The 27,683-nt window shown below is 54.2% G+C and overlaps 1 protein-coding gene across 2 annotated transcripts; it reads left to right on the forward strand.

The window, feature by feature from the left end:
- The first annotated feature begins 3,683 nt into the window (after nucleotides 1-3,683).
- On the forward strand, nucleotides 3,684-26,902 carry Foxn4 (forkhead box N4). 2 transcript variants are annotated; one of them, XM_039089275.2, is made up of 11 exons: nucleotides 3,684-5,546; nucleotides 7,169-7,367; nucleotides 7,890-7,978; nucleotides 17,939-18,084; nucleotides 19,713-19,837; nucleotides 19,911-20,030; nucleotides 20,237-20,364; nucleotides 20,872-20,968; nucleotides 21,783-21,990; nucleotides 23,912-24,304; nucleotides 25,289-26,902. In XM_039089275.2, exons 2-11 carry the CDS (start codon nucleotides 7,218-7,220, stop codon nucleotides 25,549-25,551), a joined length of 1,719 nt encoding a protein of 572 aa, XP_038945203.1. In that variant the 5' UTR covers nucleotides 3,684-5,546; nucleotides 7,169-7,217; the 3' UTR covers nucleotides 25,552-26,902. The 2 variants fall into 2 exon arrangements, with proteins under 2 accessions (XP_038945203.1, NP_001376188.1); NM_001389259.1 differs by lacking the exon at nucleotides 3,684-5,546 and adding an exon at nucleotides 6,633-6,913.
- The last annotated feature ends 781 nt before the right edge of the window (nucleotides 26,903-27,683 follow it).

Consider the following 27,683-nt stretch of genomic DNA (forward strand, 5'->3'; position numbering starts at 1 on the left):
TGGGACATTACCACTTCTAAAACAAACAGCCGGGGACTGATACTTTGCAATAAAGAGGAGGCTGCCCAGTGCTACATGCAAACAGTTCCCATGCTAACCAGTGCTACATGCAAATAGTTCCTGTGCTACTGTTTACGTTCACTTGGGAGACAAATGGGAAAAGATACAAACAGCCCAGTCTAGAACCTTGGGAACAGGCTGGTACTGAGGGACTCTTTGTTGTATGGGGAGCACCGTTAGACCAAGACAGGGCTCTAAGGCCCTGGAGAGAGCATTTTGAGTGGATCCTCAAACCCCATTTGAGGTTGTTCGGTGTTTGAGGAGGTGTCAAATTAGTCTGTGGTATTAAAAAGTTCTGACTGTTGTCAGGAAAAAGATACATTTCTTTTCATAAAACACACCCGTCTCTATTGTCCCAGCAGTTACAACCTTACCAGCAGCAGCAGCAGCTCTCAACCTTCCTAATGCTGAGGCCCTTTAACATAGTTCCTCACCTTGCAGTGACCCCCCCCAAGCATAAAATTATTTCACTGTTACTTCATAACTGTAATTCTTCTACTGCTACGAATTGCTATGTAAATGTCTGATACGCAGAATATCAGATATTCAACCCCCAAAGGGGTCTGGATTCACGGGTTAGGAACAGCTAATTTCAGATCTCAGAGGCCAGCAGAGGGTGTGTTCAGGCGCTCTCTTTGGTTCCCGCCTTCTATTTAAGTGGCCCGTGTGTACAAACGTTGTTTTCCTCAACTGTCTGTGGTGTGTTCAAATATTCACTGTCTGTCACAGATCAAGTGGCTGGCATGAAAGACACAGTCACCTGACAGTGTTGTAAAGTGGCTTACAGACAGTCCTCTCAAGTCCACACCTAAAAGTTACACCCACCTGATGAGGACATGCGCTCCCCCTGCAGGGAGAGGCTGGGAGCAGATTCCACCCTCCCCCCACTCCTCCCCTCCCCCCACACCCCACATACCTGCATCAGCAACAGCTGATCTGCCCAGACCTGAGCCAGGGTCATAAGAAAGAGGCCAAGGTTTTTCTACCTGGCAGAAGCCACCTGTGCAGAGAGGCAGGAGGGAGGGGTGACATGGCACCTCTTCACCATGCCCAGACACTGTCAACTAGAAAGATATGACATTTGCAAAATCCACAGAGATTCAACTCAGAACTCTCCCTCTCTCACAGATGGGTGCAAATGTACAGTTTTGTGGTCTCAAGAAGATCCAGGAAATGGATAGAGTACTTGGGACGTCACTGGCTGGAAAAAGACCTGGAGCATGGAGGGGGAGGGGGGAGGGAGAAGGAGACTGAGCCAGGAGGGAGTAGATAGATATAAAGACAGACAGACAGACAGACAGACAGACAGAGACAGAGAGACAAAGACAGAGACAGAGAGAGACAGGGAGAGACAGAGAGAGACAGAGAGAGACAGAGAGAGGCAGAAAGACAGAGACAGAGAGAGAGACTGAGCCAGGCCAGGAAGGGGGGGTGGATAGATACACACACAGAGAGAGAAAGAGAGAGAGAGAGAGAGAGAGAGAGAGAGAGAGAGAGAGCACCAGACCGCACTTAGGACTGGCAGGATGACCCAGTGAGGAACAGCACAGCAATGCCAAACCTGATGCTGTGAATTTGATTCCTAAGCCCCACATGGTGAAGAGAACAAAGTCCTACAAGTTGTCCTCCGACCTCAACATGGTGTGTGTGGGGGGGCATTGCGGGAGGGATACTGCATACACATAGATAAAACGAGTAACAGTTGAAGCAGTTTACAAGAGCTTTATTAGCACGACAGGCATTGGCGCGTTGGCAGGAGCACAAGTCTGCACACACACATTTGTATAAGAAAAATAGTAGTGCCCAACGAGAACACATGCAAATACATGAGTGACCCAGGACTTAGGGGTTGGGCAACACATACAGAGTGGCAGGGCAAATGGTCACCTCTCCAATGGGGGCGGGGAGGAACTGTACCCAGTTCCAGCTAGAGACTGTGTCAAGACAGTGTGAGCCTCCTGGGACCAAGTTTTCAAATTCTCCAAGCAGAGCTGGAGACCCCAACTTGTGTTTTTAATGGTGGTATCTGATTTAAATTGAAGAAGAAGGAGGAGGAGGAGGAGGAGGAGGAGGAGGAGGAGGAGGAGGTGGTGGAGGAGGAGAAGGAGAAGGAGAAGGAGAAGAGGAAGAAGAAGAGGAGGAAGAAGAGGAAGAAGAGGAAGAAGAAGAAATAGAAGAAGAAGAAGTAGAAGAAGAAGAAGTAGAAGGAGGAGGAGGAGGAGGTGCTGGTTACAGTCCATTGCTCTGAGGAGACACAATAAGAGATACATTATTTTTAAGAAGAGAGAGAGTATAGAACATGAAAGAGATTTACATGCACCATGCCCAGTGCATGAGTCTTGAGGAGTAAGCAGTCAGTAGAAAAAAATCACACCATAAAGCATACACCGTCTAAGTGAAACCAGTTACAGAATTCAGAGGCAAGACAATTGTCCCCACCACTGATGGTGAAATGCTATTTCCTGATGAGACCTGAGGGTGAGAACCCAGAGGGTATCGTAGCATGGAACCGTGGTGACATCATCCTGAAGGAGCTTGCCCTCCTGATGGCAGAGCTGTGGCACACCTTCCCGGTTACTTCGGTGAAAACGCAAATTTTTTGGTTGAAAAAGTTGAGGTCCTTCTCAAAACAAACTTGTCGATTTGATGCCTTTATGTAGGTGGCTCACACCGCAGAACCACCTGGATACCTGGCCCTCACCATCGAGTGCCTCGAGGGCATCAGAGTTCTGCAAGCTGATGGCAGAAGCTCTCTCAGTAAAGGTTGGGGAAGGAAGGCTAAACAGCCTAAGCGGTCCTGCTGGAGATGACAAGACATGCTACTCACGCCCCCAAAATGCTCCAAGCTAAGATTATGCCTCACAAACCCATCATACCTGTAGAGATTTGGAAGGTGCCTCAGAGGTTTACAGGGCCTAATGACTGCCACTTAACCGTCTAATAATGGAGACGTTCGCTCAGTAATAGCCACCAAGAGGCGGCCAAGACGAAGCTGTTTTGAATGGAGACACCCTTACAGTTTCGATGTTATTTATTTCGCCCTTTTAAGGTTAAACCAAACAGGGTAACTGCTCAGCACTGATGTGTTTATAAAAAGATAGAGAGAGGGTGGATGTGTTCTGTCGAGGTGTGGGGGAAGTATGGGGGAAGGGGGTGCCTCACGGGCCTGTGCTGGGGCATCCCTTCCCCCTGAGGGACCAGCCACACCAACAGTGACAGTATGGTATAAAATAGGGTTTACTCGGGGCATGGAGAGGGGAGTTAAGAGGGTAATAGGGGCAGAGAAAAGGAGAGAGAGGGGGGAGGGGAGGGGAGGAGAGGGGAGGGGAGAGGAGAAGAGAGGAGAGGAGAGGAGAGGAGAGGAGAGGAGAGGAGGGGAGGGGAGAGGAGGGGAGGGGAGGGGAGAGGAGAAGAGGAGGCCAGCCATGAGCATGTGGAGAGAAAGGGGAAAAGGGAATGAGGAGAGAGTGGGGGACAGGAAGGCAAGAGCAGGAGCAAGAGAGAACAAGAGAAAGAGAGAGGAGGGGGCAAGCAGCCCCTTTTATAGTGAGTCAGGCACACCTGGCTGTTGCCAGGTAACTGGGGGGGGCGGAGCTTAGAATGCTAACCGCCACAACTAAGAATCTCTCTTCGCTGAATTTACAACTCAAAGTTCACCCCCAAAGCATGTACTCTGAACTCTCCTCTGTCTGTAGTGCAGGATCTGCTGCCAACTTGGTGCACGGACTTGGTGCTGACCTGCAGAGTCTGACCGGACCAATTTCCAGCCTGTGAGTCCCTCGGCTGCTGTGCGCCAGCTCAGACAGAGCCCAGAATTGCCAGAAGCCTGAGCTTAGACTGCCTAGAAGAATCCTTGAAACGCTCAACTCCTTGATCTTAATACTCTTTTCGAGTTCCAAAAGGAGAAAAGCCCACCCACCCCCATTTTGTTCTTTAGATCCTAAAGGGAAAAAAGAAAACCTCAAAAGAAATACATCCCAAAGGGGGTGGGGGTGGGGAATCACATAGGAATCCTTGGGCGTGTCGCTAATAGGGACAAAGTCAATTGAGGTCATTCTAAACGGAGAAAGCAAACACGTTCCCGCGATTTGTCTGCCTCGTGGACCTTTCTGGACCCTATTCCCTAACAGGATTGATTTTTTTTTTTTTTTGGTTCTTTTTTTCGGAGCTGGGGATCGAACCCAGGGCCTTGCGCTTCCTAGGCAAGCGCTCTACCACTGAGCTAAATCCCCAACCCCAACAGGATTGATTTTATAAGTGACCTCTGCCTTCTTATGAGCTGTAAATAGGACAGCCACCGAGCTGGGTCCAGGTGGAAATGAGGATTTCATAAAGACAGAAATAAGGAACTGCAGTTGGCGACAGCAGGCCCTCTATACTATACCCACCAGGGGACTCTGCCACACAGCTCAACCAAAGGAGCACAAGAGACAAGAGCCCTCCACGTCTTCCCCAGAAGGAGCCCATTGCTTCACTACTTGGGAATTGTGTTCAGACCGTCCACCGTGGTCTCCCTGGGCTACTGAACCTTAGGAAACCAGAATCAGAAACCACCGTCACCATCGAAGGGAAAACTGAATAGTGTGTTTCCACTGAGAAATGTCTCATGTCACCTAAGTAGTTTTTGTGTCCAGCAGCTGACAAAGCCAGGAAAAATATACCCCGACTGGCGAATGCCACCCTGTGCAGTGCACGACATAGCCAGGGGCTGTGACCCTGGGCGGTTCTGGGTGATGAAAGATCTTAGTGATTCCATTCACAGGCATGCCCTGCAGTTCAGTGGGGCTGAGTGGCTCCTGGGTGGGAGAATCGGTCCTAATGCTGCAGATCACCCGTCCCCTGTCATCGCTGGGTCTTCCTCACCAAAAGGGTCAGAGCAGTTAGCAAGGGAGAAGGAAGGAGAACTGCTCACGACCTGTAATGAAATCGAACTTCTCAAGTAAAGAAAACCCGCTGTGGCCTTGCCAGTCAGTTGGGTTTTGTTGGTTTTTCAGTGAGAACGCTGTTCAAAGACGCTTCTCAGGGATAAATGAAATGTCCCCAGCTCCTGTAGACCTCACAGTCAGAGCAAGGACAAATACTCTCTCCCAACCACAGGTACCCCAGGTCTACTGAGAACTGACCATCAACCCTCCCTCCTCAGTTAGGACAAACAAAAGCCACCCACCGTGTCCCTAGGGAGAAGGCTGCTAACTGGCTTTTGTTAGGCCTCGTGGAGCTCTCGCACAGGAAGAATCTTAAGAGTGGCTGCAAAATTGGGCCCTGTCTGAGGCTTGGGGTGCCCTCCCACACTGGATGCTGTGGGAACAAGTGAACTGAGTCCTTTGTGAAGAGAAGCAGGCTAGGGCTGGTTCCCTGTGACTCAAGATGGGTCTCATCAAAACAGGCGTCTCGCCTGTACAGCTGGCCCCTACGCTTGCTAAAGAACAACGGCACCGGCTCATCTCCGCCAAGGTTCCGATATCACCAGGTGACTGAACGCAGAGGTATGGTGCACATGCGGGAATGCTAATCTAATAGAAAGGCTTCTGATTCATCCAGCAGTGGTGTCTGGGCGTCATTAATTTTTACTAACTGAACCTCAGGCAAAGAACCCAAAATATCCACTCTTTAAAGTAACAGTCCCTAGCCAAAACCCAGAGAAGCCAGAGTTTTCAAAGGTAGTATAGTCTGTCTCTCTGTGTCTGTCTCTCTGTCTCTCTGTCTGTCTCTGTCTATCTGTCTCTCTCTCTCTCTCTCTCTCTCTTTCTCTCTCACACACACACACACACACACACACACACACACACACACACACACACACCTCCCCCACCTCTCTACCCCTGGCTTTCCTTTCTATAGCATTTTACAGGCTTCATTGTTAATGACCACACCAGCCTTTGGAACCCAGAACTCCACACCCCTCACTGCCCCAAGCCCCAAGCACAGGAGTCATCTCCAATCTTAATGTCAAGTAGTGTTATTTCAAAGGGAAGTTGAAACACCCACAAACGCTTTGGAGAACCCAACAGGGTTAGTCCTGGGTCACCCAGGGACGTTCAAAGTAACACCGTGTGAACTATTTCATCCACCTCTGTAACCAGCCCAAGTCCAGATTTCAAACATATGTCAGTCGGAGAGAAGTTCCCCAACCACACTGCCCTGAACGTCTATAATCTACGTTTCTCCCAGCTGAACTCAAGCCCAAGGCGATGGGTTTATGTATTTACTCAGCAGAGGAGGAGGAAGTGAGGGTGCCCAGGTACCTCAAGGAAGCCCTGGCCAGGCGCTAAGATCATAGCCACCCGGGAGTGTGGCACGGGGGTGGGGGGGGGACTGAGAACCTGGCACCCAGCCCTAGAAGCCCAGATTCTGCCTGAAGTTAAAGGTTCCAGGGTCACAGTGAGGAATATCTAGTGTGGGACACAGCAGGGGTTGACTGGGCAGGGGCAGGTAGGGTGCGGCTGCCCGGAGGGCATCAGGACCTCCAGAGCCCATGCGAAGCCGGGAAGGAGGAGAAACCCAGGAGGAGGAGGGATGGGCTGAAGGGCACGGGGCCAGGGGCATCCCAAGTGGAGAGGGCCCTGCAGCCTTTGACCACTGGAGCGAGCTGCAGAGCGAGGTGTGGAGTTGCGGAGCCCTATCCTGGGCGGCCGGCGCTGCGCGCCACCTTTCCCGCGGCGAGAGCGGGGGCGGAGCCGGGAGCAACGCGGGAGCCCGGGCGGGTCACGGTCCCCAACGGCCTGCAGCATCCAGGGCGGCAGGCCCCTGCCGCAGCCGCGCTCCCCTCGGCGCTCCCGGACCCTGGCGTGGGCCCCCTGCGTGGCGTGGGCTCAACTTTCTCGGAGCCACAGGTGGCCCCGGAGCCTTCCCGGTGTGTGTGTAGGGTGGGGGTGGGGGGATTGGTTCGTGCGTGTGCCTCTCGCTCCTCCGCCCCCAGGTCCCCTGCAGCATCTACATCTGAGCCCTGCCCATCATCCCGCTCGCCTGCTTGCAAAGTTGAAAAAGGGGTGTCTCTCCCACCGTGACCGCCCCACCCTAGGGCCGAAAGCCCCGGGGCGCACGAGGCTGAGTTGCTGGGGCCCGCCCGCTGAAATCTCCTTGACCCTGCCCTGTAACTGACCCTTAGGGAAAAGGAGGGGAAAGGACCCCCCAACAACCCGGCACGCCTACTGCGCATGCTCAGAGTTGGACAGCTCCAGAGAGGGAAATTTAAAAACGGTTCGAGCTGCGACGGGCGGCCAAATTCCAGACAGCAAGGGGCGAGCGCAAGGGAATACCCCTGCCGCAGCGCCGCCCGCCCCTCGCCAACCCAGGACCCGCTCCAGGTACCACGGTGCAGCCCGGGCTGCACGCCCCGTCCACCCGCAGGGGCCCCACCGGGGCTGGAGGCTTCCCACACCTGCTTCAAGCTTGCCTTGGAAGATGTAGGGGCGCCCGGGAGTCTTATTTAATGTTTGTGGGTGGCCGGGTGGGGGGTGCAGTGCATGAACTGGTTTCCCAGCATCCGTGTGGGGTCTCCCCGGATTCATCAAACCCTACTTTGATGATCTCTTCATTTTCATAGCTGAATAGTGGTGGGGAATGGGCTTGGAAACGAATGGAGTTCTTTAGATTTCTATTTTGCCTGGATTTCCCAAAGCTTGACGTTTCAGTGTAGGGGCTCCCCCTCCCCCCTTCCCCTTGAATCTGAAAGGACTTGGAATTTCCCTCACTCTCCTTGCTCTCAAACCCTGCAGGATTTTCCTGGGATTGTGACCCTTTGTGGGTTGCTTCTGAACTGTGGGAAACTGAGGGTCTCTGCCCTGCCTACATCAGTGCTGATAGGAACTTTTTTTTTCTTCCCTAAGGAAATGATAGAAAGTGACATCCAGTCCAAAATGTCAGGAATGATCAGAAGCTCCGGGCACAGCCACCACCGCTCTCCACAGGAATACAGGTGAGGGCCGGGCTGCATGCCGAGTCCAAGATTCTGGTGTTGGAGAGCTAGAGACAGTGTGTGTTTCAGAGTGGCTCTCAGCAGTTGTGTGTCCCCTCTAAGGGAGTGTCTCTCCTGGGTTACAGAATGTGGGCAGCCTGGTGACCTCAACAGCTGTTGCTCCCCATCCAGTGACTCCAGCAGGGGCTCTAGGAAATGCCCCCCTCACCTAAGCACTCTGGATGTTGGGAGGTCGTAGGTCACAACTGTGAGTTCTTAGCCAGGCTGTGTGACTTTTAGCAAGTCCTTTGCCCACTCTGGACCTGGTTTTCTCATCCTATAAATAAATGATGCCTGGAATTAGATGACCTCAGGGTCTCTTTTGGGTTCTAAAGGCTGACAAGCCTCAAAGCGAAGCCTAAGTAGACTGGTTCTCGCAACAGGATCAAAGTTTAGGGGGGCATGGGGGAGCCTTATGGGCCTTCCCTCTTTGTGGAAAGTCATTAGGGAGTTCAGCCAAAAACCTTCTTTACAGGTGGGAGAACTGAAGCCCAGAGCAGAGCTCAGTGACACAGCCACAGGGAGGGGGGAGGGAGGGAAGGAGGGAGAGGGGGAGGAAAGGAGGGAGGAAAGGGGGAGAAGGAAAGTCTCAGGGTCCCCTGCTAGCCTCTCTTCCTTGAGATGGTGTGGCCTGACCTGATTCCCAGAGCCCTAAAGCCAGCACCATGTCTTGGTTGAGTAATGGGGCCACATGGGGGCTGCCCCAGGAAGGCCAGGCTGTCACCTCAGATCAGCCCTGTTTACCCAGGGGCTGTCTGGCTCAGGAGGCCCACTGCAGCCACAGCAGTGCCTGCCGAGGCCACGGGCAGCCTCCAATTAGAAGGCTGTCTCTGGACATAAAGGAGGCCAAGGATTCAAGCAGCTGGGTTTATCTTATTGGTGTGTGTGTGTGTGTGTGTGTGTGTGCTCGAGCGCAGCACCTGTCCCAGGGGCAAATCAGTTCCTGTACCCATCATTCTATCATTCCTGGCCTCAGCTGAGCCCATCGCTCAGGTGTGGAAACTGAGGCCAGCCTTGCCCAACCTAGGACCTCTGGGCTTCCTTCTTGCTCTACTCGAAGGCTGTGTGAGCATCTCCAGCTTGAGTAAACCTGGCTTCTCTGGCCGTGTGGCACTTCTTAAACCTCAGTTTCTTTATCTGTAAAATGGAGCTAAAGGGCCCCAGGGGTTTGGGGTTGCTATGGCAACCGAGCAGCCAGGCCTAGCTCAGTCACTTGCCTGTGGTGTGATCTCCAAACTACCCTGAAGTTAACAGGTACCCAGCAGGCCTGACACACTCCCAGGGCAGCTCTACGGTTGTCAGTGAGACGGCTCAGTGGGTAAAAGCACTTGTGGTGCAAGCCTGGTGAACCAAGTTCGATCCCTGGAAGCCATGCAAAAGGCGGTAGGAGCGAAGTGACTCTCCAAGTTGCCCTCTGACCTCTACACATGTGCCATGATAGGACTGCCCCCGCCCCCCAGTGATAAACATCTTTTTTTAAAAAAATTACAAATGGGCACAATTAGGGGGCCATGAGGATTCATGGCAAAGTTGGCAGAGCGCAGGCGGCTTAACTAGTTTTGTTAATGTTGCTTACAATTCAGCCATGTTGGAATGCGTGGGAGTCAGAACCCCAGAGAGCCTTCGGGGAGGGTGGGGTGGAATCCTCTTCAAACCCAGAAGCCCACCTGTCTGCCACCCAATGGAGGCTCCCATGAGGCTGGGCTACATGTCCAGGCCAGAGCAAACCACAAACTGTCTGCAGCGCTGCCCTGCTCTAAGACCAGGGAAGGCAGACAGAGAGCACCCTTGTGGGGGGTGGCAGGTGTAACCCGATCACTGACCAGCTAGTGACTGGATTAACAGGCCCCAGCTATCAGTACTGGATCTGGAGGTGCCTGGACCCCGGCATACCTTTGCCAGGACGAGTAGTAATCCATTTCCTGTGTCCATCCAGACACAGCAGAAAACCTTAACCTTCCCTGTGACTGCTGGGAGCCCTTTGCCTCAGACTGCCACCTCTTAGGATACAAATGGTGACTTTCAGGATAAGTGGTGACCAGCTGCCCCCATGCCATCCCGAGAGGGTGGCATTCCTGGTAAGGGAATGAATTCAGAGATTAGTCAGGGTCAACTCTTTGAGTCCTCAAACCTGAAGTAGCCACACACCCTGAGATCATCACCTCTAGTCTCACCCCCCCCCAGTAAAGAACGAATTACCCCTCACTGTGTGACACCCCCCCCCCAGACAAGTTATTGCCCTCTCTGATCCTCTCTGAGAAATGAAATCTCTGAAAACCAATCAACAGGCTGCTGTGAGGGTCTTGAGCTTGCAGCCAGCCTGGGACAGCACTTGCTCCTGGAAGGGAAATTTTGCAATTACTCCGCCAGAGTCTTTACTTTCGACAATCCCATTTTTCTCCCAGAATAATAGCCCAGGAGAGGTTTACGGCTTCTCATTTGCGCTTCTGTGTGTCTCCGGGGACTGCTCCAAGGATTGAATCCAGTAGACTGCGAGTCCAGCCACCGCTGGGGCCCCCCATACAGGCCACAAGCAGCTGCCCGGTGCTCTGTCCCCCTGGGGCTAGTTTAGCCGTTAGTTAGTTAACTTTCAATGCCCACGTCCCAGGAGGGCGTTGCTGGCTGCAGCCAACCGCCCAGTTCTGGGGCAGCTGTCAGGGGTCAGTGGTGGAGGCCCAGACAGGGAGCAGTCACCACTCTGTCTTCCAGGGCCAGCCACCAATGTCTGCAGCTCTCTCCCCAGTAGCCTTGAGGTTCGACCACTTTAAATGGGTTTATTCTTAGCTCAGAGGGTAGGAGGAAAGTCCTCTCCCAGAATGTTAGGGAATAGTTCTTAAGTACCTGGTGGGTTCTGGTTGCTAGGTGCTTCCTTCTGGGTACTAGGTGCTAGGTTCTTTCTCAGTCCCAGCAAGTACTATCCTTATAGGGATGACCCTGGCTTCATCTCCATCTGCAGACAAGGAGTCTGAAGCTAGGGACTTCGCTTGACCTGGGGACTTCACTTGCCCTAGGGACCTTGATTGCCCTGGGGACCTTGCTTGCCCACAGGCTTAGATGTGGGGAGAGGCAGGAAAACAAAAATTTCTGAGCAGCGGCCTCAACTTTGGGAACTTAGTTCCGAGAGGTCAGACCCAGCACCTTTCTTCCAGAGAGGGAGCTGAGCAAGGAAGGCGTGTTGGCGTGTTCTCAGGCCCATAATGCTCTTTGGTGTTTCACAGAGAGTCCTTGCCCTGATCATTGAAAACACACACACACACACACACACACACACACACACACACACACACACACAGTTCCAAGTCAGCTACTGTTCTAGATGGTATCAACACTCCCCTCTTCCCACAATTACATCATTCCATGGTATACCCACTCTGTCTTGCAGGGAATTTCTGAGCAGGCTAAAGAGCATTTAATTTTCTTTTCCTCCCGTGAACCATTCTGAAAGGTATCACAAAGGACATGTTAGCTGGGTAAACATGGCCCTCAGAGGCTTAATCCTGGAGACAGGAACGGTTTGTGGAATTGTAACAGTTTCTCACCGACCACAGCTCGGGAGGGTGGGGCACCTCCTTGTCCTCAAGTTGGGGGTGGCTCTGAGTCCCTCCCTCCAGCGTTGGCTGGCACACCCTTCTGGGGCTCAGCCAAGGGAGGAACAGAAGACACAGTGTGGCGTTGAGAACGAGGCTGGAGCACACAGTGTCCATGTGCCTGTTGTGTCCCTGTGCCCTCCCTTCCTAGCCTCACATCTGCCCTGTGGTGAGAATGGTGATTCCGTTTTCTTCATGGGGGGAAACTGAGGCACAGAGAGGGGGAGCCGACTTGCTGAAGTCACGCAGCTACCAAGAAGTGGGGGTGAGATTTGAGCTCAAACAGGATGTGCCTTCTCCTGGATGACAGCTGCGCCAGCTCCGCCCACCACGGGCTTCCAACTCAGCCATGTGGACAGGGATCCTTACAGAAACTGTAGCCATGCAGGCATAGGCTCACCCTCCCTGGGTGCCCACTGGGCTCTTCAGCACATGCGTGATCAGCAGGGACACAGAACAACGACGCGGCGTCCAGTCCACCTCGGTGCGCAAATGTTTGTCACTGAAGGAAGGGCAGCCTGGGCTGGCTACTTTCGTGTGTCTTGTCATCTAGGCATTTAGCGACTAGAAGGGGGTAGGCGCTCCTGGCAGTCTGCAGGAGATTCCCCTCGTCTGTTCAAGCTTGACTAATTACAGTACCAGTGTTAGGGGCAGGACAGAGTTCAGAGACACTGAGACAGTGGGGAGGCTTCCTGGGGGAAGCTGGGTTGGAAGTAGAGACCGAGGATGGTGTTCTGACAGCAGCTCGTCATGAGCAGGCACACAAGAGATGTCTACGGGGTGTTGAACCCACAGCCTTCTTGGGTCCCTCATTCAGGAGAGCCCCAACCCTGGCAGCCAGGACAGCCAGTTCAGACTTCCCAAAGTGTCCCTTCACTGAGACTGTGTCTCCATGGGGACCCCAGCAACACAGATCCCTTTTAAACAGTGACACGATGAGTTTGCACACTTCCCAAGACATCCGGGATTGTTTCAGTCGAGTAGGCAGAATGACCAAGAGAGAAGCTTCAGGGCAAGGGCCTCTCCTTCAGCTCAGCCCCACAGCCTACCATGCTGTGCTCCTGAGGGTTACATCCCTACCTGTGAGCTGGGGTGAGGGATGACCTCCTCCTAGCTGCCAGGGGGCTTGGGAAATGTTGACGGGAAGAGTCACTGGTTGCGTGGCTTTCCTCCGTGGCCATCCAGGGTCAGCTAGGAAGCCTGCTTAGACGTAGGAAAAGTCAGCTTGCCTGTCTGGGGTCATAGGTGGTGTTGGCATGGATCCCCCTCAGGGCTGGACACTGTGGCCTGATTAGCGCTGAGTCCGTACCCCTCAGAGAGTGAATCAGTCCCACGAGCACCCTCAGCTGCAGGAAGTGCCTCTCTCCTCTTCCGTCTGATCCTCACCAGGCCTGAGAGACAGTGTGCGGTACTCAGGAACGCTCCCATTTTACAGTCGAGTAAGCTAAGGCACAGAGAGGTAGACGCTCACAGACAAGTCTCACTGATGCTGAGAGTCTGGGTGTGTGGGGTTCGAGCCAGGCCTGACCCCACCCCCCCTAAGTGAGAGGGGTCTGGGTGGCATGGGGGTCAGTAAAGCACAGTGTGCCTGGCGCTGTGTGAACGGGGAGATGTGCTATTTGGGGGGCTCACTGCAAAGTCAGAAATAGGGGTGCTCTGGGAGCCATCTCAGTGATGATGACTCATGGGAATGACAATTCCCCCAGAGTCTGAGAAGGATACACTATTAGGGGTCACCCCAGGGACCCCTGAACCTGTACTTTAATCTGCCTGCACAGCTAGCCCTGTATTCCTAGGTTAGCCCTCTGTCTGCCCAAGCTAGTCCCCCGTTTGCTGAGGCTAGCCCCATGCTTGCTCAGGCTAGCCCCTTTGTATGCTGAGGCTATCCCCATGCTCATTCAGACTCTCTGAGCAAGGTGAGCTGTAGTCACAGAGATCACCTGAGTTTTCTACCTCTGCCTGGCCCTAAGAGAGTGGGGATTGCACATCTGCAAAGTAGGGTGCCTGCTGTGTACAGAGGCCTGCACTGGGCTCTGTGGCTCTTCCTGCAGAGGAGACAAAGTCACTCGCTTCAGTAGTGGGAGCTCCTGGGGCCATTTGCACCCTGACCTGCGCTCCTCCTGACCCTCAGGGTCCCCAGAATCCTGGGCAGTACCTGCTGGGGACACTAGCAGGGCTCAAGAGAACAGAGGCTTGTAGACAACGATAGGCTGGACTATCAGGGATTGGAGAAATGGGTGCCTGACAGGGAGAGGCCGGCTACTCGGAGAGGAAAAGGCAAGGCATACACCAGGAGCAAAGAGGAGGCTCAGGGGCCCCAAGAAGCCACAGTTGAGGTCACTGGAGAGCATGGCAGTGATATCCACCCACGGTGTCCCTGAAGCCTTAGGACCCATCGCCCGTGGCTCCTGGGTCAGCCACCACCCAGTCAGCCAGAGGGTGACCCACTCCCCAGTGCACGGTGTGTGGAGTCACGTGAGCGTCACAGCATCAACTGCAGGAAGCCTGCAGAGTAACGGGCTCGGGGACAGTCAGGTGAGGGATCATGAGCATGTGCTGGGTCTGCCCCGAAGGCCAGTTATCCCCATTATGCAGATGTGGTAACCGAGGCTTAGAAAGGTTCAGAATCCTATGGCATCATCCAGCAGGAAGGATGAGGCCAGGACTTCATCACAGAGCCCGTCAGTCACCGTGACAGAGATGAGACTCGGATGGGGAGACGCAGAATGGGGTGGGGTAGGGGTGCAGAACAGGGGGTGCAGAACGGGGGGAGGGATGCAGAATGGGGGGAGGTGTGCAAAATGGAGGGAGGAGGGGTGCGAGTGGGAAGAGCTGGTCGCAGGCATGTGGACATCAGTGGGTAGGGGATGTGGTGAACCCAGGGTTTCTCCTCACTGAGGAACAGAAGGACAGACAGTGAGTGGGACAGGCTGACTTTCACTGCCTTTGCAAGTGTCCCACAGAGGAGAAAGTTACTGTGAGCAATGCTATAGGCGCTTGCTGTCTGTCTGTCTGTCTGTCTGTCCGTCCCTCTCATGATGGCAGGAGAGATCTCAAACCACCTCTCCTCCACCCTAGAAACCATCTGCGGGGGTTTCTGAGGTGTCTTCACCTATAATCTCATTCGCACCCATTTTACAGACTGGAAAACCAAGGCTGGGGATTAAGTGTTGTTCTGGGGACCAGTGACAGGAAGCCTGGGTAGTTCCTGAAACCAGGAGTCTTCCCTGTAGCAATGTCTTGGACCCTGAGTTTACATTCTACAAGGCACTGGGAGGAAGTGAGGCTGTGCGTGGGCCTTCTAGACAGGGAGATGCATGAGTTGGTGAGCCCTCTGCAGCTGTGCAGGGGAGTGCCTTGGTGTGCTCCTGGACAGGACAGTAAGGACAGTCCATACTTTCTTGTCCTTCCGTGCCTCAGTGCCGAATCCCTGTATGGAAACAGGAAGAGGGAACAGGCTCCATCACAGGAGCACAGCGGGGTTGACCAGGCTGAGCAGGGCTGGCACACTGAGACAGGGATTCCTCTGGCATGGCTGAGGAAGGAAGATCACAGACCTCTGACGTGACAGCAAACCCCAAGAACAGAGAACCGGCCCAGCCCCCACTAAAAGGTGCTCGTACACTGTCTCGATGCTCGCAGAGGCTCAGGGGATGGGGGCTCAGGGTCTGAAGGGACTTGCTTAAGGTCACATGCTCAGGGTCCCAAGGACCTGTCAACCAGCTTGGGGGTGGCTCCAAGAGTGGATCCAGAACCCAAGTGGGACCGTTTGGCACTGTTACTCTCTCTCCAGACTCTGCTCCTACAAACTGGTTGAAAACTCTGGACTCAGGTCAGGGTTGTCAACGCAAGTGTGGCAGAGACCAGGCTGGAGCCCCTTCTAGCCCTGCAAGGGGCTTGTACTGTACTAGCCTCAGTTTTCCCATCTGTAAAGTGAGATGTTCTGCTGTCTGTGGCCCTCCTGCTGCTCCCAGACAAAGATTTCAGGGAATCACAGAGCAACGCTAGCATGGCCGGATCCAATGAGTTTTGCTTGAGTCTCTCTTGTGGTCGCTGACCCGGGTTGGGTCTGTTTCAACCAGCCATGTCGTTGGCAGCAAAGGCTGTGCTGGTGGCACACAGGGCCTGGGTCCTTGGTGAGCCCCAATGGGGGTAAGGGTAGAACGGTAGGCTGGAGAGGAGAGGAGCAGTGGGGAGCACTCGATACAGAGGATCATGGGAGGATGGTGGAGCTGGAGCCCAGATGACCTGATGCCCACCAGGGGAGACAGGAGCCCTAATGTCCCTGCCCCTTCCTGGTTAAGACCAGAACCCCAATGTGACTGTCACCCTGAGAGGAGAACAGCAATGGTGGAAGAACTGAATTTGGTGGTGCTAAGCGGGTGGCAGCTGCTGGAGGCACAGAAGGGACTGAGGGATGCTGGGAAAGGTGTAGCCACCATCAGGACAGGACAGCACAGCACCAACCCCGCCCCGCCACCTATGAAGCGCCTTTAAGAGTCATCTCTGGCAGTCCTCACTCTCTAGGAAGCAGGTCAGGACCTAGGGACGGCTCAGGGATTCAGTTTCTCCATCTGTAACATGGGTACAGCACGCCTCTCAGGGCCTGACTTTAATTAAGAATAAGTGGAAGTGGCTGGTGGCTGTGGTCGGGCTGTGTGCCTGTCGGCTCTGAGTCTGGCTGCCCTAATATCGGCTGGTGTTAATGGCCGGCCTCCGCTCAAGTAATGGCCACCGCGGATTTGCTGGGAATGAGATGCTGTTCGGCGTTTCACAGACCTGATCCTCACAGCGACCCCATGTTGTCTGTGATTTACAGCCGAAAAAGTCAAGCGAGGCTCAGCGAGGTTAAGGGGGTGACTTAACGGGAAACTAGGATTAAGGTCACCAGCTTGAGTCCCCGTGCCTCTCTGCCTCTGCGTGAACCATTTCCTGGATTTGCCTCTGTCAGGTTCTGGTCCATGTTGGTGTCCTGGAACCTCGCAGAGCTCCCACCTTGTGGAACCCAACGGCAGAGTAAACCCCTCTTCTGAAGCCAGGCAGGGAGGGCATTGGGGAAGGAACGGGGCTCTCACCAGCATCCCTGGGAGGTCGGCTGGCTGTGGGGGTGAGGCCAAGAGAGTGGGGTCAGCCCCTCCCCTTTATACCATAGTCTCTGGGGGCCTAGGGGACAGATGGTGTGGCTCAGGCCAGGACTCTCACTCAGATGGACGAGTTGTGAGCAGGCCGAAGGGGTGGCCGCTAGGAAACACAGAAAGAAGGCGTCGAGACTTAGAACAATGGGGTCCACGTGCCGCAGGGGCAACAGTCGTCTGCGGCACAATGGGCCACCGGGGAACAGCAGCCTGGCCAACTGTTGTTGCCACTGACAAGGACCAGCCAGTTTTCAATGACTTCCAGGCCCTGTTTTCCTACGAGGCAACCAATGGCTGAGGTAACTCATAGTCACCTGATTCCGGCTTCTCGAGCCCAGACTAGTGATGACTGAGCCGAAGGGGACATGGTGACAGAAACTGTGGCTCTAAGGACAGACAGCAGAGATGGGAGGAGAGAGACCGTGAGCTTGGAGGTACCAGGTGCAGGAATGACAGGCCACACGGGAAACCCCACAGATGCAGGAGAGACCTAGAGGCCATGGTTCTAGAGCACAAAGCCCTCCCCCGACTCCTCTCTGGGACTCTGTCACACACTGGTTTGAGCTCAAGAGTGTGGATGTAGGCTGTGACCAATTGGCCATGGAGCAGACAGCCCCTGGTTCGGGAGAGATGGTGCTGGGTTAGGGTATGAGCGTCCCAGACACGAGGTACTACCAAAAAGCTATTGGCCACATAGCACATGGGACTTCAGGGATACCAGAGTCACCTTCCTTGCCTGGAAATCTATGCGTGTACTTGACACGTGTGTCTGTTAGCCTGCTGGTCAGGTTCCAGGGATGCCTGGGTCATGAGGAAGAGCCCTGGTGTCAGGCCGTGCCACCTGCTCCTGGGCTCCCACTTCCTGTGTTACATGACCTTGACCGAGTGACTCATGTGTGGTAAGCCTCAGTTTACCACATGTGAAAGGGGACACACTCTACATGTACCTTATCCAAAAGAAATGTTTTGAATTTTAGTGTGGAGGTTTGGGGAACGTCTGGGTATACACAGCGAGCCGTGTCTGCGGAGGGACCAGAGACTACGGGTGTCTCATGTGTCACACACCACATCGCGAAGGGATTTACGTATGCTAGCATTTACAGTGACCCCTAAATGATCCACGGTGTGCGGTTTTTCCACTGTGGCATCATGCACGCTCGGTAACGTCTGGATTTTGAGGTTTTTGGTATTTGCAACAGGTTCCTGCCTCCCGCGGGTGATGACGACCTCCCTGGGGACCTTCAGTCACTGTCATGGCTCACAGCCGTGGACGTGCCTCGACTGCAGCAGATGGCAAGTGGGAGGATAGACTTGGGCAGCCCCAGTGTACCACATCCACACCCAGGTAGGTTCAAAGGGGAGGAGGTGACCCCAGCCCTGCCACCAACCTGCTGAGTGGTCCTAGGGAGGTCCTTCTGTCTCTCTGGTCTGTCTGTCTACACCTGTAAAGTGGGAGGATAGTGATATGTCAAGTCCCAGGGAAGAAGACACCCTGGGATTTCTCAAACACCTCACACCGTTAGCAAACTCATGGTGGGTCAAATGCTAGCTGAGGTCTGTCCTTGCATGCACTAAGAGTGGGGTTTAGATTTTCCCGAAGACAGGAGGTCAGGTGTCTGGCAAGGCCTGAAGCCTTTGCCGTCTGACCCTTTAGAAAAACAAGTGTGCTGATCTCTCTTCTAGAAGGTTCTGAGAGAACTCTGGACTCTGTAGGTGCTCCGTAAACGGACAGGGAGCTGTAATCAAAGCAAGGGGACTGAAGACAGCATTGACAGAAAATGGTGGCCGAGATGCCACTGCTACACAAGACCAGGACAGAGGTGGACAGCAGCGTCTGGCAGGATGGTTCTAGGGCGGGTCATTCTTGAGCAATGTCCACAGTGCTCGACTTATGTCTTCTGTGAAGGACCAGGGTCTTTGAGACAGGGTCTCTCTAAATGTCACAGGCTGGCTTTGAATTCCAGATCCTCCTGCCTCGGCCTCCCGAGTGCTGGAATTACAGGTGTGCTCTGACAGTGCCCTTGCTGGGAAAAGATATTTTTTTACTTTTTAGTTCATAAAGTCTAGATCCAAACTATGCAGTACTGATGTTTACAGTGGAAAAAACAGCCACAGACTATAGGTAAACAAACAAATGCGGCTGTGTGCTAATAAAACTTTATTGACAAATCAGGCTGTGGGCCAGGTTTGGCCTGCTGATGAGTTTTCAAACTGTAATCTAGAGCCCGGGAAGACAGTTGTGCAGCATTTGGGGTGTGCCTGTGACTCTGATCAGTTTCCTTATCTGCAGGGAAAGTGAATCGACCTCTTCTTACAGGGTGCTGTAGGTGGTTCATTCAGGAGACATCTTAAGGCAGTTGGAGTTTGCTACGTGGTAAAACAAGGCAGGGCCTAGCAGCATATTGCAGGTTACTTTTACTTGATTAGGGATGGTGCAGTGAGAATCTGTGATGGATTAGTGATGTCTGTCACAGGCCCGGCACAGGAAGCAGATGTACATCTGCTATTCTTGGATTAATCTTTGGCAGACTACCAGAGCTTCTGGGAGGAAGAGGAGGACAAAGCACTTGTATATGTTAATCTAGAGGCCCCAGGGGGCCAGGAAGCTTTTGAGAAGATGAACTTTAAATTGGCATTTTTTAGCTCCTAAAGGACAGGAACCAAACTAATCTGTTATCACCATCACGAATCACGTGCTAAGCATTCGGTAGGCAGTACACCATTTAACCATCACAACTTTGTAAATAGGTAAGGGGTAGCTAGAAATGGGGACACTGAGACTGGTCAGGTCACACAGGTTATAGGTCCCCCATTATTAACCACCACATTCCAGAAAAATGATTCGGAAGCACTTCCTGTATGTCTGGTCCTGGGGTAGACAGTGGCCCCCATGCTCCCGTGATGTGTGATGTACCTCCCCCACTGTGGCCACCTCTTCCAGCAGAACAGCTTCTCTGTGCCTCCCTCCTACAGGTGCCATGGCTGGGGTGGCAGACCCGCACGTGGGTGCAGCCCCACGTCCCATGCTCCGTAGCCAGACCGCGATGGTCCCCAGAGGCATGCTGGGCTTGAGCCCCATAGGCAGCTACAGAGCCAGCGTAAGTGCCACTACATGGCTGGGAAAGAGGAGAGTGTCTGTCTGTCCCTGACCTTCTGTCTCCCTCTCTCCAGGCCGAGCAGATGAACCAGTTCCCCGTAGGAGGGCAGTCATCATCGGGCCTGCAGGAAATGCCACAGCTGTACTCTCCGGCTACCCAAATCCAGTTCCCTCTGCCTTCCGGTTCCCAGCAGGTACTGTAGGTCGGAGACAGACTATTCTGGAATCACCCCATGTACTGCTCAACTCCTGGGGGATCAGACACCCTCCTTACCCACCTACCCTTTCACACCACTCAAGTCTTGCTGGGGAGACAGGAGCGATCTCCTTGCAGTTAGAAACTGGGCTGGGGTTCGTGACTGACACCTGCCTGTCTCACAACCGTCTTCTCTCCATGAAGTGTCCTCCCACCAGCCTCTATGGCTCTCCATTCGCAGCCCGGCCTCCCTACCCGCAGGCCCACGTGACTGTGCATTCACCTCAAGAGGCACACCCCAAACACTACCCCAAGCCCATCTACTCCTACAGGTGAGACCCCACCGTCCAGAAGGAAGCAACAAGGGCTGCCTTCAGGGCATCTCAGACAGACAGGAAAGGGTGACCTGAGGCCTAAGGGAACCCCCAGTTGGGACCCACTCCTGGGAGGGACTGGCAACCCTGTATCAGATACTGATTCTCCATGGTCATAGACCATATGGCTTGGTCTCCCCGAGCCTGTTTCTTCAGATTAAAGTTGGTTGTAAAAATGGCAGTGTATATCTCAGGGCTTTGGGGAGGGAGCATCTTGGATGAGGTCTAAAAGCCTGGGGGAATGGGTCAGGGGTCAGAGGGCAAGCAGGGTCTCTCCCTCACTGCAGTGGCTGAGCTGAGAGAAGGGTGGAGGAGGGGTAGGCATGGGGGACTGGGGGATGGTGCTAACAAGGAGCTGGCCCTGGGAATGAGGAAGGACTAGTACCAAGCAGGGCAGAACTCACGGCAAGAGGGGACCTCAGGCTGTCACCTGAGGCCTGTTTCCGTCCCCATCTCTGGCCCCAGCTGTCTGATCGCCATGGCTTTGAAGAGTAGCAAGACAGGCAGCCTGCCCGTGAGTGAGATCTACAGCTTCATGAAGGAGCACTTCCCCTACTTCAAGGTGAGGGCTCTGACCCAGGGTAGGGTGCTGGAGCCACCCTGACTCTCCCTGGCTTCCTCTGCGCCATATGGAGCCATGCTCTTAGCCTCACGGTGTTATCATGCCCGATGGGGAGGTCAGGTGCAAACACAGCCAAAGAGGTGCAATGTGTGTGAACGGAACGGGGCAATAGGCTGGGCTCGGATAGAGGGAGCAGAGCGCCTCATGCCTCTCGGGTGTAAAGAGCAGAGGGGCTGGCAGCACAGAGCCAGACAGCAAGATGCCAAGCCCCTCTCCTTCACAAGAGCCTTCACTGGCTGGCGAGTTCAGAAGGACTCAAGGAGATCTTGTCGGTGGCTGGAGTACGGTTGACCATTCGTCAGTCAGCCTGTAAACCTCAAACCCCCAAAGACCAACAAGCAGCCAGGCATCTCAGATCACAGAATCTTGGGTCTGGATAGTATCCCAGGTATAAATGCTTGGGATGCATGGGTTGGGTGAGCTGGGTCCCGGTATCTGGTTATCCGGCAATGAAGTGATCCACACCGAACTAACCAGGCAGCTCCATGGCCTTTGACCTCGGAGATGAGAAAGGACGTTCCTAAAGCCCTGGAACTGTGCTCCAACTACAGCTCCACAGCCACCAGGGCAGGGACCCTGCCATCCTGTGTGCCGCAGTCCCCACCCTTCCCTCTCATCTCCCCGGCTTATATTATAGACAGAATCCCTATGTCCTGCCCGGACAGGCATGAGCTTCTGCGTGTGTGCAGGCAGGGGAAGCATCTCTAGTGAGGGTCACCTGAGGCACCTACCGGGTACCCGTGTCTCCCCGCAGACAGCACCTGACGGCTGGAAGAACTCAGTGAGACACAACCTGTCCCTGAACAAGTGCTTTGAGAAGGTGGAAACCAAGCCCAGTGGCTCCTCGCGCAAGGGCTGCCTGTGGGCCCTGAACCTGGCGCGCATCGACAAGGTGGAGGAGGAGATGCACAAGTGGAAGAGGAAGGACCTCGCCGCCATACACCGCAGCATGGCCAACCCTGGTGAGCCCGGATGGCACCGGCCTGGGCATCGGAGTAAAGCGGCTGGAGGCGGCCGGGCGGTTAGGAGCATGGGCCTGCTCCTAAAGAGTATGGGGCTTTTGCTTCTTGGTATCCAGGTCGGGCTGCCTGCAGCTGTCTGTGCCTCCAGATGCAGGGAATCTGGCCTCTTTTTCTGGCGAGCACCCGTGTAGATGGGGTTGGGGGCGGGGATGGAGGGAGGGAGGGAGGGAGGATGAATGGATGAATGAATGAATGAATGAATATCTTAGATAAAAGGCAGGCATGGCAGCATGTGTCTATGAACTCTGTCCTGGGGAGAGCTGGTAGGGTCTCTGGAGCTCACTGACTGAATAGGTGACTCCGGGTTCGAGGGCAGGGGGCTGGGCTGGGAGAGGGGTTTTAGCAGGAAGTGGTGGAAGGCCCTGTGTGGCACCCATCCCAGGGCTCCCAGGCCTTGGTCTGAGCTTGCCGGGAGATCCTGGGTGGTCATCTGGCTTAGAGTCTCATCTCTAAGTGGCCCAGCCAGCTCGTGGGCCCCTTACGGCTCAGTAAGGACAGCCAAACCTGAGTGATTCCCCAGGCTGGGTGGGAAAGTACATACAGCAGTTTGAGGTCCTGAGCCCCAGAATCCAGGTAAAGGAGGTATGGCAGAGCACATCAGCAATCCTGGGGTTCCTTGGGCAAGGTGGGCGGTGAAGATGTATGAGCTGACAACAGACCTTGTCTCGAGGTGGACACCGCAGCAAGGCAAGGGCTGCCACCTGAGATGGTACTCTGACCTGGACGTCTGACCTGGACGTGTGTTCTGTGGTGCACGTGCATGTGTGTACACACATACGCATGCACACACATACGCATGCACACACATACGCATGCACACACATACGCATGCACACACATACGCATGCACACACATACGCATGCACACACATACAATGCACACACATACAATGCACACACATACGCATGCACACACATACAATGCACACACATACAATGCACACACATACAATGCACACACATATACAATGCACACACATACGCATGCACACACATACGCATGCACACACATACGCATGCACACACATACGCATGCACACACATACAATGCACACACATACAATGCACACACATACAATGCACACACATATACAATGCACACACACATACACATGCACACACATACAATGCACACACATACAATGCACACACATATGCACACACATATGCATGCACACACATATATAATGCACACACATACAATGCACACACATACACATGCACACACATGCGAGTGCACACTCTCTCTTTTTTTTTTTTTTTTTGGTTCTTTTTTTTTTTCCGGAGCTGGGGACCGAACCCAGGGCCTTGCGCTTCCTAGGTAAGCGCTCTACCACTGAGCTAAATCCCCAGCCCCACACTCTCTTATATAGAGGGATTTCTGTTCTTTGTTCTTCTCACAGAAGGGAGTCCATTCAACTCATGGGGCAATGACTTTCAGTTTTAGGTTGGTTGGTTTGTTTTGGATTTTGTTTTGCACAGAGTGGCTAGGTCTCCTTGATCATTAATGATCTAGCTGTCTCCTGGGACCTGTGTCCCTGCTTCAGCTCCCTCTGGAGGGGCTGGTGAGAGTCCAAATAAAGTCTTAGGGCCACAGGTCTGTGCTGTAAGGTCCTGGGGTGGGGGCTGTTAGGGTTTCTTGGCAGCTCCCCTTAAGCTTCATGAAGGACTTTTAAGGGCTTGGATGGCATCACATCTGCATAGCAACCCAGTGCAGACCAGTGCAGACCAGATCACACCATCTCACAGAAGACTAGACAGAGGGTCTCAGGCGGTTGCTCAATCCATATGGGAGGTGGCATGGGGACTCAGGACCTGGTGACAGAGGGACATCTGGGTCACATCTCCCACTTGTCTGCAGAGGAGTTAGACAAGCTCATCTCAGACCGCCCAGAAAGCTGCCGGCGTCCTGGAAAACAAGGGGAGCCTGAGGTCCCTGTGCTGACCCGCGCCACGACGGTGGCCATGACCCACAGCTGCCTGGCCATCTCCCAACTCCCACCTAAGCCACTGATGACCCTGTCCCTGCAGTCGGTCCCTCTGCACCACCAGGTCCAGCCCCAGGCACATCTGGCCCCCGACTCCCCAGCACCGGCCCAGACCCCACCTCTTCATGCCCTACCCAATCTCAGCCCGGGGCCTCTCCCCCAGCCAGCCGTGGGTAGGGTTCCTGGGGACTTCCTCAACATCAGCACTGACACGAACACAGAGGTGGACGCCCTGGACCCCAGCATCATGGACTTCGCTCTACAGGGTGAGGTGTAGGAGACGGGGGTTGGGCTGGGTTGAGGGGAGAGGAGTTCAGCAGCAGTCCCCCTGCACCCACCCTTAGCATCATCACTATGGCAACCACCCCACCTGTTAACATTTAATGAGCACCTGCTTTGTACCAACTGAGCACTTCCTAGACACCATCTGGTCCCCCCCAAAACACACAGCCCCCACGACCCTGCCCTGCCGTCTCCTGGCTGCTCAGTGGCAGACCCAGGATTTAGGTCTAGTACCCCAAACTTCAGTGATTGCTTCAAAGTTATGCATGCTAAGTCGGCCCCTTCAGTAAGCCCAGGGGGAGACAGTGAGTGAAAAGACACATCCAAGAACCAAGCAGGGCATTGTACACTTCAGCGAAGGCTCCCAACCCATCGAGCCCTAGCACGCACGTGCCTGCTGTGTGTTCCGGTCTTTGTGTCCTGTTCCTCGATAGGGAACAGAACCGGATGACAGGTGAGTGGGTCAGGTCCGTCACAGCTGTGGAAAGTCATGGCCTGTCTCCCCGCCCCTCTCTCCCTGAACCAGAGAGAGTCACGCTAAAAGGGGGAACAGCATGTCCTCCCCGGCTCTTGATCCTGCTGCTGCTGCCCAGTGAGAACCAAATACTTTCCATGCACTATACCTCAGATGTGGCTTGGGCAGGGTTGAGGGGAGAGACCAGAGACTGGCAGGCGTCTGGCAGCAGCCTGCCAGCACCAACCCTTAGCATCACTGTGACAACCACCCCACCTGTTAACACTCATTGAGCACCTGCCGAATACCAACCACGTACTTCCTAGGCACCATCCTGTTTGGATCTTCTCCATCTTACCCTGTGGTTCAGAGACTAAAGTGCTTTTCCCAGGGACACACAGCAGCAGGAGGAAGACCAGGGCTGGGCTTCAGCCTCTGTTCCCCAAAGGGGGGATTTGAACTCGGGGCTGCTTGGCCCTGAGCCAGCTCACCCAAGTGCTTTTGTCTTTGCAAGGTAACCTGTGGGAAGAGATGAGGGAGGAAAGCTTCAGCCTGGACACGCTGGGGGCCTTCGGAGACTCCCCACTTGGCTGTGACCTGGGAACCCCAAGCCTGACCCCTGTCTCTGGCAGCGGTGACCAGCCCTTTCCAGATGTGCAGGTGACAGGTCTCTATGCGGCCTATTCCACTGTCACAGCAGACAGTGTGGCCCCATCCGTGGTCAACTCTGCACAGTACCTGGGAACTCCGGGGAACAAGCCCATTGCTCTGCTTTGAGGTGCTGGCCTAGAAGAAAGGCGCTTCGGCTAAACAGTGTCTCTAGCCGATGGCTGACAGGAAAATGACAGCTTGCGGCTCCTCCTGTTCCCCAACATGCTACCGCAGGACACTCCCGGGGCACCCAAGCCAGAAGCACGAGAGAAGCGCAAGCCCTCCGCCTCCCCATCTTCTGCAGGGCCTGAGACAGGCATGGCGGTGGTGAGACCTGACTCTTTTTAAGCTTGGCACCTGGCAGAGCCTGGACGACCAGCAGCCCATCTTGGGACACAGTCGTGTGTCACAGAGACACTGGAGGGAAAGCTCTGAGCACACACATTCTCCCAGGAGAGGAACTTCTGTGCCTCAGAGCATGGCCTAAGGCTGGAAAAAGGCCTGGTCAGCCTTGGACCTGCCTCAGAAGTGACATGGCTGGCCTGGATCACAGCCCACTGCTCCTAGAGTTTCCAGAGCCGTGTTGTCGAGACTGTGTGTAAATTTATTTATATTTATTGTGATTCCAGCGACTGAGATCCCTAGAATGAGGCTCTCGGCAGACTCCCCACAGCTCAGCAAGCCTAACTCCCTAGTGGCCCCAATCACATCTCCAGCCTGCTCAGACAGTCCTCAGCCCCAGCCCATTATTCAGAGAATGAGCAAGCACTTTTGCTAACTGGAAAGCGCCCTGTCATTTTCCGATAAGGACAGGTCTTTTTCTTGGGGTTTAATTATGACTCACGTCTACTCCTGGGGATGCACAGAGGGGAGGTACTGTAGCATCGAGTTTGAAGAGATTTTCTCTGAGGCCTGCGGGGTTGAGACAGGAGGAAAGGGCAGAGACCTATCTGTGGCAGGAAGATGTGAACCTTGGGCCCTGAGCGCCCATCACCCCTTGAAGCACCACAGTGTGGAATACCGTTGGCGCCGCCTGCCTCTTCTGCTATATCTGGTCTTATACTACCCTCTTGTCCCGTGACTGATTTTTCCAAGTGAGGGTTCTGCAGGCAGGTGGGCCCATTGGGGAGCAGGGGGGAGGGGCCCCCTCCACCTGCTCTTTTCCACCTTGATATCTGACCTGCCCATCTGAGAGTTCACACCCTAGGGTGTTCAGAAGATCCGGCGGGCAGGCTGGCTGGCTGGCTGTGAGGGCAGTGTGAAGCCTAGTCCTCAAGGGCCATCTTTCAGGCCTTCCCACCGAGTCGGGGGCAACCCCGTCTCTAGACCGGCGCGGCCCAGCCCATCCGGCCAGCCTTGCTCAGCTGCTGTGTGCCCCACTTTCGAAAAGTTCTGCCGTTTAAGTGTGAAGGCAGTGCCAAGACTCTGTAGCTGTAGTATTGATTAACTGTCTACTGTCAATAAAGGTTAAACAGCAGCTGTGTGACTCAGTGTGGACGGCAGGGGGTATGGGGTCAGCGGGGGACAACAGTATTCACACAGAAACCCGACCCCCTGACACCAAGTTCCCGCTGAAATCAGCCCGGGCCTGAGACATCGGCAAAATTCACAAGACTGACGCTGTCCTTCAGAATGAACACTTGACAGGTAGCGTCTTGGGAGTGAGTTGTACATAACTGTCAACTACTCCCACGGCAGACGCTCGGTGTGTGCGTGGGGTGGGGGGGGCTGGGTCTACACGTGCCAGCCTCAGACTCTGGTGGGGCTGCTCGAAGCTGGGGAGAGGGGCAGCAGAAAGACTCCTGCCTTCTCATCATCTGTGACATGCCAGGCCAGGGATGGTCACCACCGTGAGCTCATGAAGCCCTCGGAGAGCCAGCGGCTTAGTACTCAGTAGCCCCCATTTTGCTGGTGAAGAAATGGCTCCTTGGACAACTTCAAATAACCAGTACCAGGCCCCCTACTCTGTGGCTCATCCATCAACCGTGTCCTGTGACGCCGGCTCTACCAACAGGAGCATCGGAGTTGATTCTGGTTGCCGATCCAGCTGCCCTGCTGATACCGTGACCTTAGCCCAGTGACAGCCTGGGATTTCTGGTCTCCTAAAACTGTACCATTTTAACTACTGTGTTACTGATCCACAGAAAGCCAACCATACTGATGTTATAAGGGTAAACTGAGGCTAGGAGCAAGCCTAGGTGAATCGGTGAGAGGCACCAGATTCACAGGTTTAAAGAGGCACAAATTTCTCCCAGAAC

This window comes from Rattus norvegicus, chromosome 12, assembly GCF_036323735.1.
Source record: "Rattus norvegicus strain BN/NHsdMcwi chromosome 12, GRCr8, whole genome shotgun sequence".
NCBI classification, from domain to species: domain Eukaryota; kingdom Metazoa; phylum Chordata; class Mammalia; order Rodentia; family Muridae; genus Rattus; species Rattus norvegicus.